This window comes from Salmo salar, chromosome 10 (genome assembly GCF_965601325.2).
Source record: "Salmo salar chromosome 10, fSalSal1, whole genome shotgun sequence".
NCBI lineage: Eukaryota > Metazoa > Chordata > Actinopteri > Salmoniformes > Salmonidae > Salmo > Salmo salar.
The window spans coordinates 118,585,933-118,605,000 of NC_138300.1; the positions used below are offsets into that span (position 1 = coordinate 118,585,933).

General features: G+C 46.2%; 1 protein-coding gene across 5 annotated transcripts in view; it reads left to right on the forward strand.

Moving 5' to 3' along the window:
- The first annotated feature begins 2,308 nt into the window (after window positions 1–2,308).
- Window positions 2,309–19,068, forward strand: part of LOC106561691 (uncharacterized) — a 63,932-nt gene continuing 47,172 nt past the window's right edge. For 2 of the 5 annotated variants that reach the window (XR_014379152.1, XM_082957426.1), the window contains exon 1: window positions 3,995–4,057. Coding sequence is in view for 1 of the 5 variants with exons in the window: in XM_082957426.1 (XP_082813552.1) it covers window positions 4,015–4,057 (43 nt within the window). In the remaining 4 variants the exon portion in view is untranslated. Of the gene's footprint in view, window positions 2,635–2,670; window positions 3,205–3,994; window positions 4,058–4,536; window positions 4,693–19,068 lie in introns of those variants that run through there. The other 3 variants (XM_045688494.2, XM_045688493.2, XM_045688495.2) reach the window with 3 other exon arrangements.

Consider the following 19,068-nt stretch of genomic DNA (forward strand, 5'->3'; position numbering starts at 1 on the left):
CCCACAAGACGTGCCACCAGAGGTCTCTTCACAGTCCCCAAGTCCAGAATAGACTATGGGAGGCGCAAAGTATTACTTAGCAGTAAAATTTGATTTAAAAAACAAATAAAAATACACCTTGTGGAACAGCGGGGACTGTGAAGCAACACAAACCTAGACGATAACATACGATTTTGTGTTGTAGATATGTGGTAGTGGAGTAGAGGCCTGAGGGCACACACTTAGTGTGTTGGGAAATCTGTTATGAATGTATTGTAATGTTTTCACTGTACCCTGAAAATACATCTGTGCATTTGACTAGTAAAATCATCTATCTAATGAACAAAAATCCGGGACACTATATGTTACGTTTGGTTGGTATGAATTAATTTGTGGATGTCTGTCATCCATTTCGATATGAATTACAATTCCTATGATATGTTACAAATTGCAATTCGTAGAATATGTTACAAATTTGCAATACATATGATAGTCTACAATTTACAGTTTGTTGTGGCTAACGTTAGCCAGCTGGCTAGGTGGTTAATGCTAATGTTAGCTAGGTGGCTAACATTAGCTAAGCTAGGGGTTAGGGGAAGGGTTAACTAACGTGCTAAGTAGTTACAAAGTAGATTCAAACACGCAACCTTTTGGTTGCAAGACATTTGCACTTTACGCCCACCCATCCGCCTCGACTAACCACCTTCCTTCCATTTTTTCCTTAAGTAACCTTCTGTCTTATGTAACCATACTAAACATAACAACAAGTATCATACTAATTTCACTGTCACTTATTTTCGTTTACTATGTTACGCTTAGTCTATGAGACCAGCCTGGTTAATTATATTTCTATGGTTCAGGTTACAGAGATAAATATTAGCCTCGTGTCAGATCTGTTTTTTTTTTGTGTGTTTTTTTTACCCCTTTTTTGCTGGTATCCAATTGGTAGTTACAGTCTTGTCCCATCACTTCAACTCACATATGGACTCAGAAGAGGCAAAGATCAAGAGCAATGCATCCTCCCAAACATGACCCTGCCAAGCCGCACTGCTTCTTGACAAACTGCTCACTTATCCCAGAAGCCAGACGCACCAACGTGTCAGAGGAAATGCGGTACAACTGGCAACTGAAGTCAGCTTGCAGGCGCCCGGCTCGCTACAAGGAGTCACTAGAGCGCAATGGGACAAAGACATCAAATCCTTTCCTAACCCGGACAACGCTGGGCCAATTGTACCCCACCTGATGACACCGCCTGGGATCGAACCCGGGTCTGTAGTGACGCCTCAAGCACTGTGATGCAGTGCCTTAGACCGCTGTGCCACTCGGGAGGAACCATATATGTTGTTTTGAATATTAGCCTGATGTCAGATCTGTTGTTTTGAATATTAGCCTGGTGTCAAATCTGTTTGCGCTCTTGCCAACTTAATTGATGTCATTTTCAAGCCACACATGGCATTTTTAGCATGACAAGGAGTGACAAGGATTTGGCGTGATAGCACAAACAGACTGGCACTCAGGCTAGATAAATCTATGTTTCAGTTCAACTTGACTGCAGTGAGAACTAAGCATTTCACTGTAAGGTCTACACCTGTTGTATTCAGCGCACGTGACAAATAAACTTTGATTTGATTTGACTGACGCCGTGAACGACGGGCATCACTTCATCTCAGAACTCACTCTACATGTGACTGTTCCTTTCCTGTTTTTGTGTGTGGGCAACATTAGGCCACCAGTTCCTCATCTGATGGTATCACAGATATTTCAGGAAACTGATGAAACTGGTTCATAAACAGACATCAATCTCTCTGTCTGTTGTTGTTTTTCTTATCTTACTGACTCTGGGTGTTATTTCTCTCTCTCTCTCTCTCTCTCTCTCTCTCTCTCTCTCTCTCTCTCTCTCTTTCGCTCTTTCTGTCACACACAGACACAGAGCACAATTGCACCCATCGTCACTTACCAAAATATTTATGTGCACTCTACAGTATTTACAGTCAGTTTCGTCACATCACATGCATGAGTTGGTTTTTCTGTGCTGTCCAAATATAGGAAAACAATTTATCATTCAGATTAAAACATGCTACTTGATTCATGTGTAAGCACTTCCTGCTTTGTGACAGTGTCGTGGTATGAACATCCTCTGGGGAGGGAGGGAGGAAGGGGGAGGCCAGCGAGGGGTTAAGCAAGGGCCTCGCTCCTCTCTTCTCCTCTCCTCTCTTCTACTCTCCTCTCTTCTCCTCTCCTCTCCTCTCTTCTCTTCTCCTCTCCTCTCTTCTCCTCTCCTCTCCTCTCCTCTCTTCTCCTCTCCTCTCTTCTCTTCTACTCTCCTCTTGTCTACTCCTCTAAAGCCATGTATTCTGACTCTGTCTCACGGCACAATGCATTTCTGGCTTGTTGCGTAGATAAGCTACCAGATGTGAGAAAGAGGGAAAGAGAGAGAGAAAGAAAGAGAAGACGAGCGGGGGGTGAGAGGAGGGCGGATACATAAGACACTGTTTTTAGATTGAGAGCCGTTCATTAGCAGTGAACACTGGAGAGAGAGAGAGAGAGCGAGCCCAGGGGAGGGGAAAGGAACAATGAAGGGGAAATGATCAGTAATCTACAGAGGTTGCTGCCAGCCTCCAGAGCCACACACACGCAGTCTGGATCTCATTAAAGGTAAATACATTTGGCAGAGGGGATGTGTGTGTGAGTACGTCCATGTAAGGGAGTGTGTGCTTGAGCAGGAGAGAGCAAGAGGGAGCGCAGAAAAGCTTTGAGAACTTGGCCACACACAGCACTTGTCCAGAGTCAGTTGTAGAAAAAGGGAAGGAGAGACAGAGAGACACACAGAGAGAGAGACACACAGATAGAGAGATAGATAGAGAGAGATAGAGAGAGAGAGATAATACGACATTTGAAATGTCTTTATTATTTTGGAACTTCTGTGAGTGTTGTTTATTTCACTTGTGTTTATTATCTATTTCACTGGCTTTGGCAATGTAAACATATGTTTCCCATGCCAATAAAGCCCTTACATTGAATTGAATTGAGAGAGAGAGAGACACAGGGCTGTGCTGCAACAACTCAGAGTGAGAGAAAGAGAGAGAGAGAGAGAGAGAGAGAGAGGGAGAGAGAGAGAGAGAGAGACTTTTCTCTCGACCTCTTTTCTCTCCGCATCTTTCTCTCCCACGCTCCCGAGAAGAGGGCAGACTTTTCAGCTACCTGGGACCCTCCACTACTCCCCAGGTACTGACTGTGTGTGTGTGTGTGTGTGTGTGTGTGTGTGGTGTGTGTGTGTGTGTGTGTGTGTGTGTGTGTGTGTGTGTGTGTGTGTGTGTGTGTGTGTGTGTGTGTGTGTGTGTGTGTGTGTGTGTGTGTGTTGGGGGGGCTGTGTGTGTGTGTGTGTGTGTGTGTGTGTGTGTGTGTGTGTGTGTGTGATGTTGAGGGTGTGTGTGTGTGTGTGTGTGTGTGTGTGTGTGTGTGTGTGTGTGTGTGTGTGTGTGTGTGTGTGTGTGTGTGTGTGTGTGTGTGTGGGGGGGCTGTGTGTGTGTGTGTGTGTGTGTGTGTGTGTGTGTGTGTGTGTGTGTGTGTGTGTGTGTGTGTGTGTGTGTGTGTGTGTGTGTGTATGTTGAGGGGGGGTGTATATGTGTGTGTGTATGCTTGCCTGTTGCTGCGCTGACTTTCAGCTCTCTGTGTGTTTTGTCTTTGCCTGCAGCTAAGGTGGGCGTGTGGAGGAGTTTTCTGACCCTTTCGCCTACTCTTTCTCTCCTCCCCCATTATTATCTCTGTCTGTCTGTCTGTCTGTCTGTCTGTCTGTCTGTCTGTCTGTCTGTCTGTCTGTCTGTCTGTCTGTCTGTCTGTCTGTCTGTCTGTCTGTCTGTCTGTCTGTCTGTCTGTCTGTCTGTCTGTCTGTCTGTCTGTCTGTCTGTCTGTCTGTCTGTCTGTCTGTCTGTCTGTCTGTCTGTCTGTCTGTCTGTCTGTCTGTCTGTCTGTCTCTGTCTCTGTCTCTGTCTCTGTCTCCCTCTCTGTATCTCTACAGCTGCAGGGAGTTTATAGATGGATTGTGATGACCTCATAGAGGAGGCGCTGTACTCTACAGGTCTGTGCACCCGCTGCCGGCGCGTGTGTTCATGAGTGTGTGCAAATGTTTGTTGTGTATGAGTTTACGAATGTATGTGTTTACGTGTGTGTGTGTGTGTGTGTGTGTGTGTGTGTGTGTGTGTGTGTGTGTGTGTGTGTGTGTGTGTGTGTGTGTGTGTGTGTGTGTGTGTGTGTGTGTGTGTGTGTGTGTGTGTGTGTGTGTGTGTATAACCTATTTTAACAGCACTAGGCCAAAGAGCAGATATGATCAAATGATATGATAATTGCTTTGTTTGTATAGGTCAGTGGTAAGTGTAGAATCAGAGGAACACAGAGAAAGTTCCTGAACAGTCAGTAGAGAGGGATGAACTGTTGAACTGAGGAGGAGGAGGAGAAAGGACAAGTGGTCAGGTGGTTTGAGGAGAGGGAAGAGGAGGAGGAGAGAGATAGTCTGTTCTTCTTGTGTCAGATAAAAGAGAGCTATATTCCATCTCTGAGTTGTCAGGCTTCAGGACTACAGAGTGGAGAGACTGCAGAGTGGAGAGATTGGACAGAGTGGAGATTGGACAGAGTGGAGATTGGACAGAGTGGAGATTGGAAGTTACTGTGTGCTATGGGATTACAGGAGATTTAATGGATAAATCACAGCATCAGGTATGAATGGACGGGAATATAGGGGATAGCAGGGCCAGGGTTCTAAACTGGGGATAGCAGGACCAGGGTTTTATACTGGGGATAACAGGACCAGGGTTTTAAACTGGGGATAACAGGGCCAGGGTTTTAAACTGGGGATAGCAGGACCAGGGTTTTAAACTGGGGATAGCAGGACCAGGGTTTTATACTGGGGATAACAGGACCAGGGTTTTATACTGAGGATAACAGGGCCAGGGTTTTATACTGGGGATAGCATGTCCAGGGTTTTAAACTGGGGATAACAGGACCAGGGTTTTAAACTGGGGATAACAGGACCAGGGGTTTAAACTGGGGATAACAGGGCCAGGGTTTTAAACTGGGGATAACAGGACCAGGGTTTTAAACTGGGGATAACAGGGCCAGGGTTTTAAACTGGGGATAACAGGACCAGGGTTTTAAACTGGGGATAACAGGACCAGGGTTTTAAACTGGGGATAGCATGTCCAGGGGTTTAAACTGGGGATAACAGGACCAGGGCTTTAAACTGGGGATTTATTTTTTATTTTTATTTATTTATTTGACCTTTATTTAACCAGGTAGGCAAGTTGAGAACAAATTCTCATTTACAACTGCGACCTGGCCAAGATAAAGCAAAGCAGTTTGACACATATAACAACACAGAGTTACACATGGAATAAACAAAAACATACAGTCAATAATACAATAGAAAAATAAGTCTATATACAACGTGAGCAAACGAGGTGAGATAAGGGAGGTAAAGGCAATAAATAGGCCATGGTGGCGAAGTAAATTCAATATAGCAATTAAAACACTGGAATGGTAGATTTGACAGTAGATCAGTGTGCAAAGTAGAAATACTGGGGTGCAAAGGAGCAAAATAAATAAATAAATAAATTCAGTAGGGGAAGTGGTAGTTGTTTGGGCTATTTATAGATGGGCTATGTACAGGTGCAGTGATCTGACAGCTGGTGCTTAAAGCTAGTGAGGGAGATAAGTGTTTCCAGTTTCAGAGATTTTTGCAGTTCGTTCCAGTCATTGGCAGCAGAGAACTGGAAGGAGAGGCGGCCAAAGGAGGAATTGGCTTTGGGGGTGACCAGTGAGATATACCTGCTGGAAAAACATACCAATCAAACGAGTGGGTGCTGCTATGGTGACCAGCGAGCTGAGATAAGGCGGGACTTTACCTAGCAGGGTCTTGTAGATGACCTGGAGCCAGTGGGTTTGGCAACGAGTATGAAGCGAGGGCCAGCCAACGAGAGCGTACAGGTCGCAGTGGTGGGTAGTATATGGGGCTTTGGTGACAAAACGGATGGCACTGTGATAGACTGCATACAATTTGTTGAGTAGGGTGTTGGAGGCTATTCTGTAAAGGACATCGCCAAAGTCGAGGATTGGTAAGATGGTCAGTTTTACGAGGGTCTGTTTGGCAGCATGAGTGAAGGATGCTTTGTTGCGAAATAGGAAGCCAATTCTAGATTTAACTTTGGATTGGAGATGTTTTATGTGAGTCTGGAAGGAGAGTTTACAGTCTAACCAGACACCAAGGTATTTGTAGTTGTCCACATATTGTATGTCAGAACCGTCCAGAGTAGTGATGCTGGACGGGCGAGCAGGTGCAGGCAGCGATCGGTTGAAGAGCATGCATTTAATTTTACTTGAAATTTAAGAGCAGTTGTAGGCCACGGAAGGAGAGTTGTATGGCATTGAAGCTCGTCTGGAGGGTTGTTAACACAGTGTCCAAAGAAGGGCCAGAAGTATACAGAATGGTGTCGTCTGCGTAGAGGTGGATCAGAGACTCGCCAGCAGCAAGAGCGACATCATTGATGTATACAGAGAAAAGAGTTGGCCCAAGAATTGAACCCTGTGGCACCCCCATAGAGACTGCCAGAGGTCCGGACAACAGGCCATCCGATTTGACACGTTGAACTCTATCACAGAAGTAGTTGGTGAACCAGGCGAGGCAATCATTTGAGAAACCAAGGCTATTGAGTCTGCCGATGAGGATGTGGTGATTGACAGAGTGGAAAGCCTTGGCCAGGTCAATGAATACGGCTGCACAGTACTGTTTCTTATCGATGGCGGTTAAGATATCGTTTAGGACCTTGAGCGTGGCTGAGGTGCACCCATGACCAGCTCTGAAACCAGATTGCATAGCGGAGAAGGTACGGTGGGATTAAAAATGGTCGGTGATCTGTTTGTTAACTTGGCTTTCGAAGACCTTAGAAAGGCAGGGTAGGATAGATATAGGTCTGTAGCAGTTTGGGTCAAGAGTATCCCCCCCTTTGAAGAGGGGGATGACCGCAGCTGCTTTCCAATCTTTGGGAATTTCAGACGACACGAAAGAGAGGTTGAACAGGCTAGGGGTTGCAACAATTTCGGCAGATCATTTTAGAAAGAAAGGGTCCAGATTGTCAAGCCCGGCTGATTAGTGGGGGTCCAGATTTTGCAGCTCTTTCAGAACATCAGCTGACTGGATTTGGGAGAAGGAGAAATGGGGAAGGCTTGGGCGAGTTGCTGTGGGGGGTGCAGTGCTGTTGACCGGGGTAGGGGTGGCCAGGTGGAAAGCATGGCCAGCCTTAGTAAAATGCTTATTGAAATTCTCATTTATCGTGGAGTTATCGGTGGTGACAGACTTTCCTATCCTCAGTGCAGTGGGCAGCTGGGAGGAGGTGCTCTTATTCTCCATGGACTTTACAATGTCCCAGAACTTTTTTGAGTTTGTGTTGCAGGAAGCAAATTTCTGCTTGAAAAAGCTAGCCTTGGCTTTTCTAACTGCCTGTGTACATTGGTTTCTATCTTCCCTAAAAAGTTGCATTTCACGGGGGCTGTTCGATGCTAATGCAGAACGCCACAGGATGTTATTGTGTTGGTTAAGGGCAGTCAGGTCTGGAGAGAACCAAGGGCTATATCTGTTCCTGGTTCTAAATTTCTTGAATGGGGCATGCTTATTTAAAATGTTGAGGAAGGCATTTAAAAAAAATAACCAGGCATCCTCTACTGACGGGATGAGGTCGATATCCTTCCAGGATACCCGGGCCAGGTCGATTAGAAAGGCCTGCTCGCTGAAGTGTTTCAGGGAGCGTTTGATAGTGATGAGTGGAGGTCGTTTGACCGCTGACCCATTTCGGATGCAGGCAATGAGGCAGTGATCGCTGAGATCTTGGTTGAAAAGAGCAGAGGTGTATTTAGAGGGCAAGTTGGTTAGGATGATATCTATGAGGGTGCCTGTGTTTACGGCATTGGGGTTGTACCTGGTAGGTTCATTGATAATTTGTGTGAGATTGAGGGCATCAAGCTTAGATTGTAGGATGGCCGGGGTGTTAAGTATGTCACAGTTTAGGGCACCTAGCAGCACGAGCTCTGAAGAGAGATGGGGGGCAATCAGTTCACATATGGTATCCAGAGCACAGCTGGGGCAGAGGGTGGTCTATAGCAGGCGGCAATGGTGAGAGACTTGTTTTTAGAGAGGTGGATTTTTAAAAGTAGAATTTCAAATTGTTTAGATACAGTCCTGGATAGTAGGACAGAACTCTGCAGGCTATCTCTGCAGTAGATTGCAACACCACCCCCTTTGGCCGTTCTATCTTGTCTGAAAATGTTGTAGCTAGGGATGGAGATTTCAGAGTTATTGGTGGTCTTCCTAAGCCAGGATTCGGACACGGTGAATAAAACAAACTTATGGAGGAGGCTTCTAATGTTAACATGCATGAAACCAAGGCTTTTACGATTACAGGAGCCATCAAAAGAGAACGCCTGGGGAATAGGAGTGGAGCTAGGCACTGCAGGGCCTGGATTCACCTCTACATCGCTAGAGGAACAGAGGAGGAGCAGGATAAGGGTACGGCTAAAAGCCATGAGAATTGGACGTCTAGGACGTCCGGAACAGAGAGTAAAAGGAGCAGGTCTCTGAGGGCGATAAAATAGATTCAAGGCATAGTGTACAGACAAAGGTATGGTAGGATGTGAATAAAGTGGATGTAAACCTAGGCATTGAGTGATGATGAAAGAGATATTGTCTCTAGAAACATCATTGAAACCAGGTGATGTCATCGCATGTGTGGGTGGTGGAACTGAAAGGTTGGATAAGGTATAATGAGCAGGGCTAGAGGCTCTACAGTGAAATAAGCTAATAAACACTAACCAGAACAGCAATGGACAAGGCATATTGACATTAAGGAGTGATCATAAGGGTCCAGTGAGTAGTGAGGTTGGTTCTGGTCACGGCGATTCAGACAGCTAGCCGAGCCATGGGTAGCAAGCTAGCAGAAGATGAAGGTCTGTTTTTAGCCACCCCGTGCGTTTCCGTCGGTAAATTAGTGGGTTCCGTGTGGTAGAGGGGACCAATCCAATTGTCAAAATAGTTATAGTTATAGTGGCCCGAGAAGATTGTTCGATAGACCTGTTCAGATAGCAGCCGGTATGATCAAGACAGCTAACGATTAGTGAGCCGCAGTTAGCAGATGGGCGTTCAGGTTACGTTGCGATGGAGGGGCCAGTTGAATAACTCCCTCGGGCAGATAACGTCGGAATTCCAGTCGTGAAGGCCCGGTGGGGCTCCGCATCGGCAGTAAAACGGGTCCGGATAGGTGATTGTAGCTCAGGAGTGGCTGATGGAACGCTTCAGCTGGCTAGCTCCGGGATAACTGGTGTTTGCTCCGGAATCGACGTTAGCCAATAGTCACTCGGATAGCAGCTAGTTAGCTACAAGATCCAGGTGTAAATGTCCGGAGCTTGCGGTAGAAATTCGGGGATATGGAGAGATAATAGGTCCGGTATGCTCTGGTCTGAGTCGCGTTGTACAAAACTGCCGATAGCTTTACGAGGTGAATAATACTTTTGAAAAAAAAATACTAAAAATAAAAATAAAATCATGATAACAGGGCCAGGGTTTTAAACTGGGGATAACAGGGCCAGGGTTTTATACTGGGGATAGCAGGGCCAGGGTTTTAAACTGGGGATAACAGGGCCAGGGTTTTAAACTGGGGATAACAGGGCCAGGGTTTTATACTGGGGATAACAGGGCCAGGGTTTTATACTGGGGATAGCAGGACCAGGGTTTTATACTGGGGATAACAGGACCAGGGTTTTAAACTGGGGATAGCAGGGCCAGGGTTTTATACTGGGGATAACAGGACCAGGGTTTTATACTGGGGATAACAGGACCAGGGTTTTAAACTGGGGATAACATGGCCAGGGTTTTAAACTGGGGATAACAGGACCAGGGTTTTATACTGGGGATAGCAGGACCAGGGTTTTATACTGGGGATAACAGGGCCAGGGTTTTATACTGGGGATAGCAGGACCAGGGTTTTAAACTGGGGATAACATGGCCAGGGTTTTATACTGGGGATAACAGGACCAGGGTTTTAAACTGGGGATAACATGGCCAGGGTTTTAAACTGGGGATAACAGGACCAGGGTTTTATACTGGGGATAGCAGGACCAGGGTTTTATACTGGGGATAGCAGGACCAGGGTTTTAAACTGGGGATAACATGGCCAGGGTTTTAAACTGGGGATAACAGGACCAGGGTTTTATACTGGGGATAGCAGGACCAGGGTTTTATACTGGGGATAGCAGGACCAGGGTTTTAAACTGGGGATAACATGGCCAGGGTTTTAAACTGGGGATAACAGGACCAGGGTTTTATACTGGGGATAGCAGGACCAGGGTTTTAAACTGGGGATAACAGGGCCAGGGTTTTATACTGGGGATAGCAGGACCAGGGTTTTATACTGGGGATAACAGGGCCATTAGTAGAAGTGAATGGTCAATTATTAACTATGACTGTGATTTGATGCAATGCAGACACGTTTGAATGGATGGGCAATAGTATAGCATGTTACAGAAGTGTATATTGTCAGTATTTACAAGTGAATGGACAATGACTGGGATTTGATGTGATTCATTTGATTTGATGTGATTCATTTGATTTGATGTGAATCGATATGATTCATTTGATTTGATGTGATTCATTTGATTTGATGTGATTCGATATGATTCATTTGATTTGATGTGATTCATTTGATTTGATGTGATTCATTTGATTTGATGTGAATCGATATGATTCATTTGATTTGATGTGATTCATTTGATTTGATGTGATTCATTTGATTTGATGTGACGTTAGGCTACTTTAAATAGTAATGTTTTTTCAGTTGTAACATTTATCAGAAGCTGTAGGGTCTGTAAAGCGGATGTGGACTGTTATGAGAAATAATGAAACCACACAAAGAAAACCCATTCTATTTTGAAAGTTATTTTACCTAAAGAGGCCGTGTCAGACTGCTGGTACGCAGCCTGAAGCTTCATGCGTACTACTGATTTGAGTCACTCTGCATGAGAGCGTCTGCTAAACGACTAAAATATACATGTATTGTAAATGTACAACGACTCTCTTCGACTGTCACATGAAACGGAGCAGAGCAGCACGATAACAGTGATCTAGTATTTACTATAAACTGGATGGTTCGAGAACTGAACGCTGAAAAGCTGACAGCCGTGGTATACCACGGGTATGACAAAACATTTATTTGTACTGCTCTAATTAAGTCTGTAACCAGTTTATAATAGCAATAAGGCACTTCGGGGGTTTGTGATATGTGGCCAATATACCACGGCTAAGGGCTGTATCCAGGCACTCTGAGTTGCGTAATGCATAAGAACAGTCCTTAGCCGTGGTATATCGGCCATATACCACACCCCCTCGGGCCTTATTGCTTAATTATACGTTATGAGAGGAATGCCGAGAATGCTTTTGTTGTTCTCTGTGTAGTACAGAGCAGTCATAGTGTGTTAGACGGGCCAGTGAAGACACTGTCTCACTGGAGGTCTGTGTCTCTACACCACAGGGAGGACGCACACAACACAGGGAGGCCCCCCCCCCCCCCCCCCCCCCCCCCCCCACACACACACACACACACACCACAACACAGGGAGGATCAGATACAGAGGCTCAAAGCAGACAGCTCAAGCTCCTTCTGGCCACCGCTGGGATTGGAGCTTCCTGTTTCAAGCCTTGTTGTTGTCAGTTGGATGCTGCTCCATTGGCTCCTTCTGACCCCTGTTAGGTTTGTCAGAGTGGTGTTTCCTGTTCTTCCATGTCTTGTTGTTGTTGTCGCTTGACTGAACTGGGGCCTGCTGAGTTTAATGTGGGTTAAGTCATACTTGTATCATTCTCAAAAGCCACCGGTTTGACTCCCTCCACTTTGGATGCAGACTCAGAACCCAGAACAGGGTTAGACCCTCTACTTTGGATGCAGACTCAGAACCCAGAACAGGGTTAGACCCTCTACTTTGGATGCAGACTCAGAACCCAGAACAGGGTTTGACCCTCTACTTTGGATGCAGACTCAGAACCCAGAACAGGGTTTGACCCTCTACTTTGGATGCAGACTCAGAACCCAGAACAGGGTTAGACCCTCTACTTTGGATGCAGACTCAGAACCCAGAACAGGGTTAGACCCTCTACTTTGGATGCAGACTCAGAACCCAGAACAGGGTTTGACCCTCTACTTTGGATGCAGACTCAGAACCCAGAACAGGGTTTGACCCTCTACTTTGGATGCAGACTCAGAACCCAGAACAGGGTTTGACCCTCTACTTTGGATGCAGACTCAGAACCCAGAACAGGGTTTGACGGAGATGCACTTCTTAGGCTCTTTGCTCCACTAGCTAAAAGGAATACCAAGTCAAGTCGGATGTTGACTAGAGTGTAAATGCATCTTCACCTTTAATTAGTAATGCTAAGGGGAACTCTATCTCAAACAGAGGGCTCGGTGTCAATTAGAGGAGGAATATGGATCTTGACTCAGGTCAGTGGTTCTTCTGTTATCTCAGCTCCTGGGACTGCTCTTCTTGACTGGCTAAACCGGACTGACTGTCAGGCTTCTTCTCTCCTGTCAGGCTACTTCTCTCAGCCTCAGGCCTGACACTTCTCCCCTGTCAGGCTACTTCTCTCCTGTCAGGCTACTTCTCTCAGCCTCAGGCCTGACACTTCTCCCCTGTCAGGCTACTTCTCTCCTGTCAGGCTACTTCTCTCAGCCTCAGGCCTGACACTTCTCTCCTGTCAGGCTACTTCTCTCAGCCTCAGGCCTGACACTTCTCTCCTGTCAGGCAACTTCTCTCAGCCTCAGGCCTGACACTTCTCTCCTGTCAGGCTACTTCTCTCAGCCTCAGGCCTGACACTTCTCTCCTGTCAGGCTACTTCTCTCAGCCTCAGGCCTGACACTTCTCCCCTGTCAGGCTACTTCTCTCAGCCTCAGGCCTGACAATTCTCTCCTGTCAGGCTACTTCTCTCAGCCTCAGGCCTGACACTTCACTCCTGTCAGGCTACTTCTCTCAGCCTCAGGCTACTTCTCTCAGCCTCAGGCCTGACACTTCTCCCCTGTCAAGCTACTTCTCTCAGCCTCAGGCCTGACACTTCTCTCCTGTCAGGCTACTTCTCTCAGCCTCAGGCCTGACACTTCTCCCCTGTCAGGCTACTTCTCTCAGCCTCAGGCCTGACACTTCTCCCCTGTCAGGCTACTTCTCTCAGCCTCAGGCCTGACACTTCTCCCCTGTCAGGCTACTTCTCTCAGCCTCAGGCCTGACAATTCTCTCCTGTCAGGCTACTTCTCTCAGCCTCAGGCCTGACACTTCTCTGACATTATTTTAAAGCACCCTTATAGTGATATTTTGGTTTTAGTGTTGGAGGGCCTCTGAGCCTTGATTAATGCGAGAGAGAGAGAGAGAGAGAGAGAGAGAGAGAGAGAGAGAGAGAGAGAGAGAGAGAGATAAAGTGGTAATGGTACCGTTTTAGTGACTTTCCACTTCGTTTTTTTCGTTTGTCTAGTTCTACCTGTGGGCTATTCTAAATACAGCACTGAATATAATCTCAAGACACACCAGTGATATATGCATGCAAGCTCACACTCACACACCCATACACACTCACACACACAGGAGCACATGCAAAGTCATGATTTGTGTGTACCCCACCATCCTCACCCACCACCTCTTACTCCCACTCTCTCTCTCTCTCTCTCTCTCTCTCTCTCTCTCTCCTCCTCTTCCCTCTCTCTGCCCCCTCTCTATCTCTCTCTCTCTCTGTCTCTCTCTCAGTAGTCCCACGCTCTCTTTATCACCCACACACAGTGGTACCTGCTTCCAGTGTTCATTCTACCCACACAATGCTCCTCCACTTTCTCCTCTCCTCCTCGTCTGCTCCTCCTCGTCTGCTCCTTCATTATTTTCCAACCGGTGACGTGATGCCTATACGAGTCACGACGTAGTCTTGTCCTCCCTCCTCCCCCCCTCTCCTCTTCTCCTCCGTCCTCCTCCTCCTCCTCCTCTCCAGTGATCTATAGGCTACCTCAGCTGAGAACTCCCCCAGGCAGCCTTCTCCCTCTCTCAGCCCCCTAGCCTGCACATACATCTGGGTCTGGATCTCTGGATCTCTCCCTCTCCACCAGGCTACCCCCCTTTTTTTCTCCCTCTCTCTCCCACTCTCTCCCTCTCTCTCCCACTCTCTACCTCTCTCTCCCACTCTCTACCTCTCTCTCCCACTCTCTACCTCTCTCTCCCTCTTTCTCGATGAATCTCTGGATCTTTTCTACATTGTAGAATAATAGTGAAGACATCAAAACTATGAAATAACACACATGGAATCATGTAGTAATCAATTTGTGGAATTTCTTTCCTTCTTAATGTGTTTGAGCCAATCAGTTGTGTTGTGACAAGGTAGGGGTGGTATACAGAAGATAGCCCTATTTGTTAAAATACCAAACAGCTCAAATAAGCAAAGGAGAAACGACAGTCCATCATTACTTTAGGACATGAAGGTCAGTCAAAACGGAACATTTGAAGAACTTTGAAAGTTTCTTCAAGTGCAGTCGCAAAAATCATCAAGCACTATGATGAAACTGGCCCTCATGAAGACCACCACAGGAAAGGAAGACCCAGAGTTACCTCTTCTGCAGAGGATAAATTCATTGGAGTTACCAGCCTCAGAAATTGGCAATTAACTGCACCTCAGATTGCAGACACATCTCAACATCAACTGTTCAGAGGAGACTGCGTGAATCAGGCCTTCATGGTCGAATTGCTGCAAAGAAACCACTACTGAAGGACACCAATAAGAAGAAGATACTTGCTTGGGACAAGAAACACTTGCAATGGACATTAGACCGGAGGAAATCTGTTCTATGGTTTGATGAGTCCAAATTTGAGATTTTTGGTTCCAACCGCTGTGTCTTTGTGAGACGCAGAGTAGATGAACGGATGATCTCACCATGTGTGGTTCCCATCGTGAAGCATGGAGGAGGAGGTGTGATGGTGTGGGGTGTGGGGGGGGGGTGGGAAGGGGCTTTGCTGGTAACACTGTCTGTGACTTAGTTAGAATTCATGGCACACTTGTATCAGCATGGATACCACAGCATTCTGCAGCGATACGCCATCCCATCTGGTTTGCGCTTAGTGGGACTATCATCTGTTTTTCAACAGGACAATAACCCAAAACAAAACCTCCAGGCTTTGTATGGGCAATTTGACCAAGAAGGAGAGTGATGGAGTGCTGCATCAGATGACCTGGCCTCCACAATCACCCGACCTCAACCCAATTGAGATGCTTTAGGATGAGTTGGATCACAGAGTGAAGGAAAAGCAGCCAAGTGCTCAGCATATGTTGGAACTCCTTCAAGACTGTTGGAAAGCAATCCAGGTGACTACCTCATGAAGCTGATTGAGAGAATGCCAAGAGTGTGCAAAGCTGTCCTCAAGGCTAAGGGTGGCTACTTTGAAGAATCACATTTTATGGTTACTACATGATTCCATGTGTGTTATTTCATAGTTTTGATGTCTTCACTATTATTCTACAATGTCGAAAAATAGTAAAAATGAAGAAAAACCCTTGAATGAGTAGGTGTGTCCAAACTTTTGACTGGTACTGTATATCTAGTTGGTTTTTGTATGCATTGGTAGGAGCGAACGGGAGCTTCAGGTAAGCACAAGGTGGGAGATTTGTGTCTCTTTGTTAACAACAGCTGGTGCCTAATCTCTAACATTAAGGAAGTCTCGAGGTTCTGCTCACCTGAGTTAGAATACCTCATGATAAGCTATAGACCATACTATTTACCAAGAGAGTTTTCATCCATATTTTTCATAGCCATCTATTTACCACCACAAACCGATGCTGGCACTAAGACCGCACTCAACCAGCTGTATAATGCTCCTAGTGGCCGGTGATTTTAATGCAGGGAAACTGAAATCCGTTTAACTCATTTCTACCAGCATGTCACCTGTGCAGCTAGAGGTGACATAACTCTAGATCACCTTTACTCCACACACAGAAACGTATACAATGCTCTCCCTCACCCTCCATTTGGCAAATCTGGCCATAGCTCTATCCTCCCGATCCCCGCTTACAGCCAAAAAATTAAAACAGGAAGTACCAGTGATGTGTTCAATACGAAAGTAGTCTGATGAAGCGGATGGTAAGCTAGAGGACTGTTTCGCTAGCACGGACTGGAAAATGTTCCAGGATTCATCCGATGGCATTGAGGAGTTTACCGTATCAGTAACAGGCTTTATTAACAAGTGCATTGATGACGTCGTCCCCACAGTGACTACACGTACATACCCCAACCAGAAGCCATGGATTACAGGCAACATCTGCTAGCTAAAGGGTAGAGCTACCGCTTTCAAGGAACGGGACACTTATCTGGATGCTTATAAGAAATCCCACTATGAACACTGACAAATACATTTTGATTTGATTTGATTTGATTTGAGGACGACCTTTAAACAGGTTAATGTTCGCAAAGTCACACGGCCAAACACATTACCAGGATTCGTACTCAGAGCATGCGCTGACCAGCTTGCAAGTGTCTTCATTTACATTTTCAACCTACCTGACCCAGTCTGTAATACCTACTGTACGTGTTTCAAGCAGACCACCATAGACCCTGTGCCCAAGAACGCCAAGGTAACCTATATGTAGCAATGCATTTTTTTTTTAAAGGCTGGTCATGGCTAAAATCAACACCATCATCCCAGACACCATGGACCCACTCTAATTCGCATACCGCCCCAACAGATCCACAGATGATGCTGTCTTTATTGCACTTCACACTGCCATCTCCCAACTGGACAAGAGGAACACATTTTTTACATTTAGCAGACGCTCTTATCCAGAGCGACTTACAGTAGTGAATGCATACATTTCATACATTTTTTTTTTCTGTGCTGGCCCCCCGTGGGAATACAAACCCACAACCCTGGCGTTGCACACACCATGCGTTGCAAACACCATGCTCTACCAACTGAGCTACAGGGAAGGCTATGTGAGAATGGTGGTCTTTGACTACAGCTCAGCGTTCAAAACCACAGTGCCCTCCAAGCTCATCACTAAACCTCAGGACCCTGGGACTGAACACCTCCCTCTGCAACTGGATCCTGGAATTCCTGACGGGCCGCCCCCAGGTGGTGAGGCTAGGCAACAACACATCCACCGCGCTGACCCTCATCATGGGGGCTCCTCAGCGGTGTATGCTTAATCCCCTCCTGTACTCCCTGTTCACTCACGACTGCATGGCCTCGTATGACTCCAACACCATCAGTACGTTTGCTGACGACACGGTGGTGGTGGGCCTGATCACCGGTGACGATGAGACAGTCCAGAGGGAGGAGGTCAGTTACCTGGCAGTGTGGTTCCAGGACAGCAACTTCTCCCTTAACGTCAGCAAGACAAAGGATCTGATCGTGAACTACAGGAAACAGAGGGCCGAGCACGCCCCCATTCACATCTATGGGGCTGAAGTGGAGCAGGTTGAGAGCTTCAAGTTCCTCTGTGTCCACATCACTAACGATCTATCATGGTCCACACACACTAACGCCTCTTCCCCCTCAGAAGACTGAAAATTTGACATGGACCGTCAGATCCTGAAAAAGATCTACTGCTGCACAATTGAAAGCATTTTGACTGGCTGCATCCCCGCTTGGTATGGCAACTGCTTGGCATCCGACCGCAAGGCGCTACAGAGGGTAATGCGTACAGCCCAGTACATCACTGGGGCTGAGCTCCCTGCCATCCAGGACCTCTATACAAGGCGGTATCAGAGGAAGGCCCTAAAAATTGTCAAAGACTCCAGCCACCCAACGTCAACAAACAATGTTCTCTCTGCTACCGCACAGCAAGCGGTACCTATGTACCAAGTCTGGAACAAACAAGACCCTGAACAACTTGTACCCCATAGCCAAAAGACTGCTAAATACTTTATTAAGTAGTTAACCAAACAGCTACCCGGACTATCTGCATTGAATGTTTGTTGCACTAACCTTTTTGATTCATCACATATGCTGCTGCTACTGTTTATCTATCCTGTTGCTTAGTCACTTTTTCCTTACCTGTATGTACATATAGGAGGTTGGTGGCACCTTAATTGTGGAGAACTGGCTCGTGTGTATTTGTTATTAATTTTATTATTAAGTGTTATTATTTTTCTATTATTTCTCTATTTTGTTTTGCTCTGTATTTTTGGGAAGGGCCCCGTAAGGACACATTTCACTGTTAGTCTACACCTATTGTTTATGAAGCAAGTGAAAAATAAAATAGGATTTGATTTTGATTTAAAGGCTCAGGCACAACAATAGCGTTTGCCAGCCGAGAGTACTTAGCACCTCTGAACAGAGTGCCTTTGCCGTAATTTGCAAATTGAGTGCAAACTGATTTTACATGTAGAATCGTTCGGTAGTCAGACATCCACCAGGGAGAGGGTGGTCCTTAAAACACAGCACACCAAACGACCAGCAGACGAAAGGCAGATGAACATTCGATGTGGTGTCTGTGGTGCTTAAGACTTTTTGTCATCTTGCCCTCGTCATTCTCTCTATCTCTCCTCTCTCTCTTTCTCTCTCTTTCTCTTTCTCTCTCTTTCTCTTTCTCTCTCTCTCTGTCTCTCTCTCTCTTTCTCTCTCTCTTTTGCTCTCTCTCTCTTTCTCTCTGTATCTTTCTCTTTCTTCTTTTACTGTGTCATTGCAGTCCTTCATTTAAAATGTTTGGCAGCTTTTATGTAATGGTACTCCCTAACTCCCCCACAATTAAAGGAAGTAGAGCTAGAGAAAGGTGACTGGGAGCTGCTGATTTCTGATCAAAGCGTGTATTCCCACATCTCTGCTTTGTTCTCTCGGCTTTTCACATCGCTGCAGAACAGATGAATAGAAAAGACACACACACACATAGACACAGTCAGATCGCTCAAGATTGACTTGGAAATTAGACGTCTGTCCATTTCCTGAGGTCGTCGGGAAAAGCCTTCAAAACAGGCCACTAGGGTAAACGTTGAGCACTAATACCATCAAGTTGGATTGTATGGGATGGTTGATGTGTATGGGGTGGTG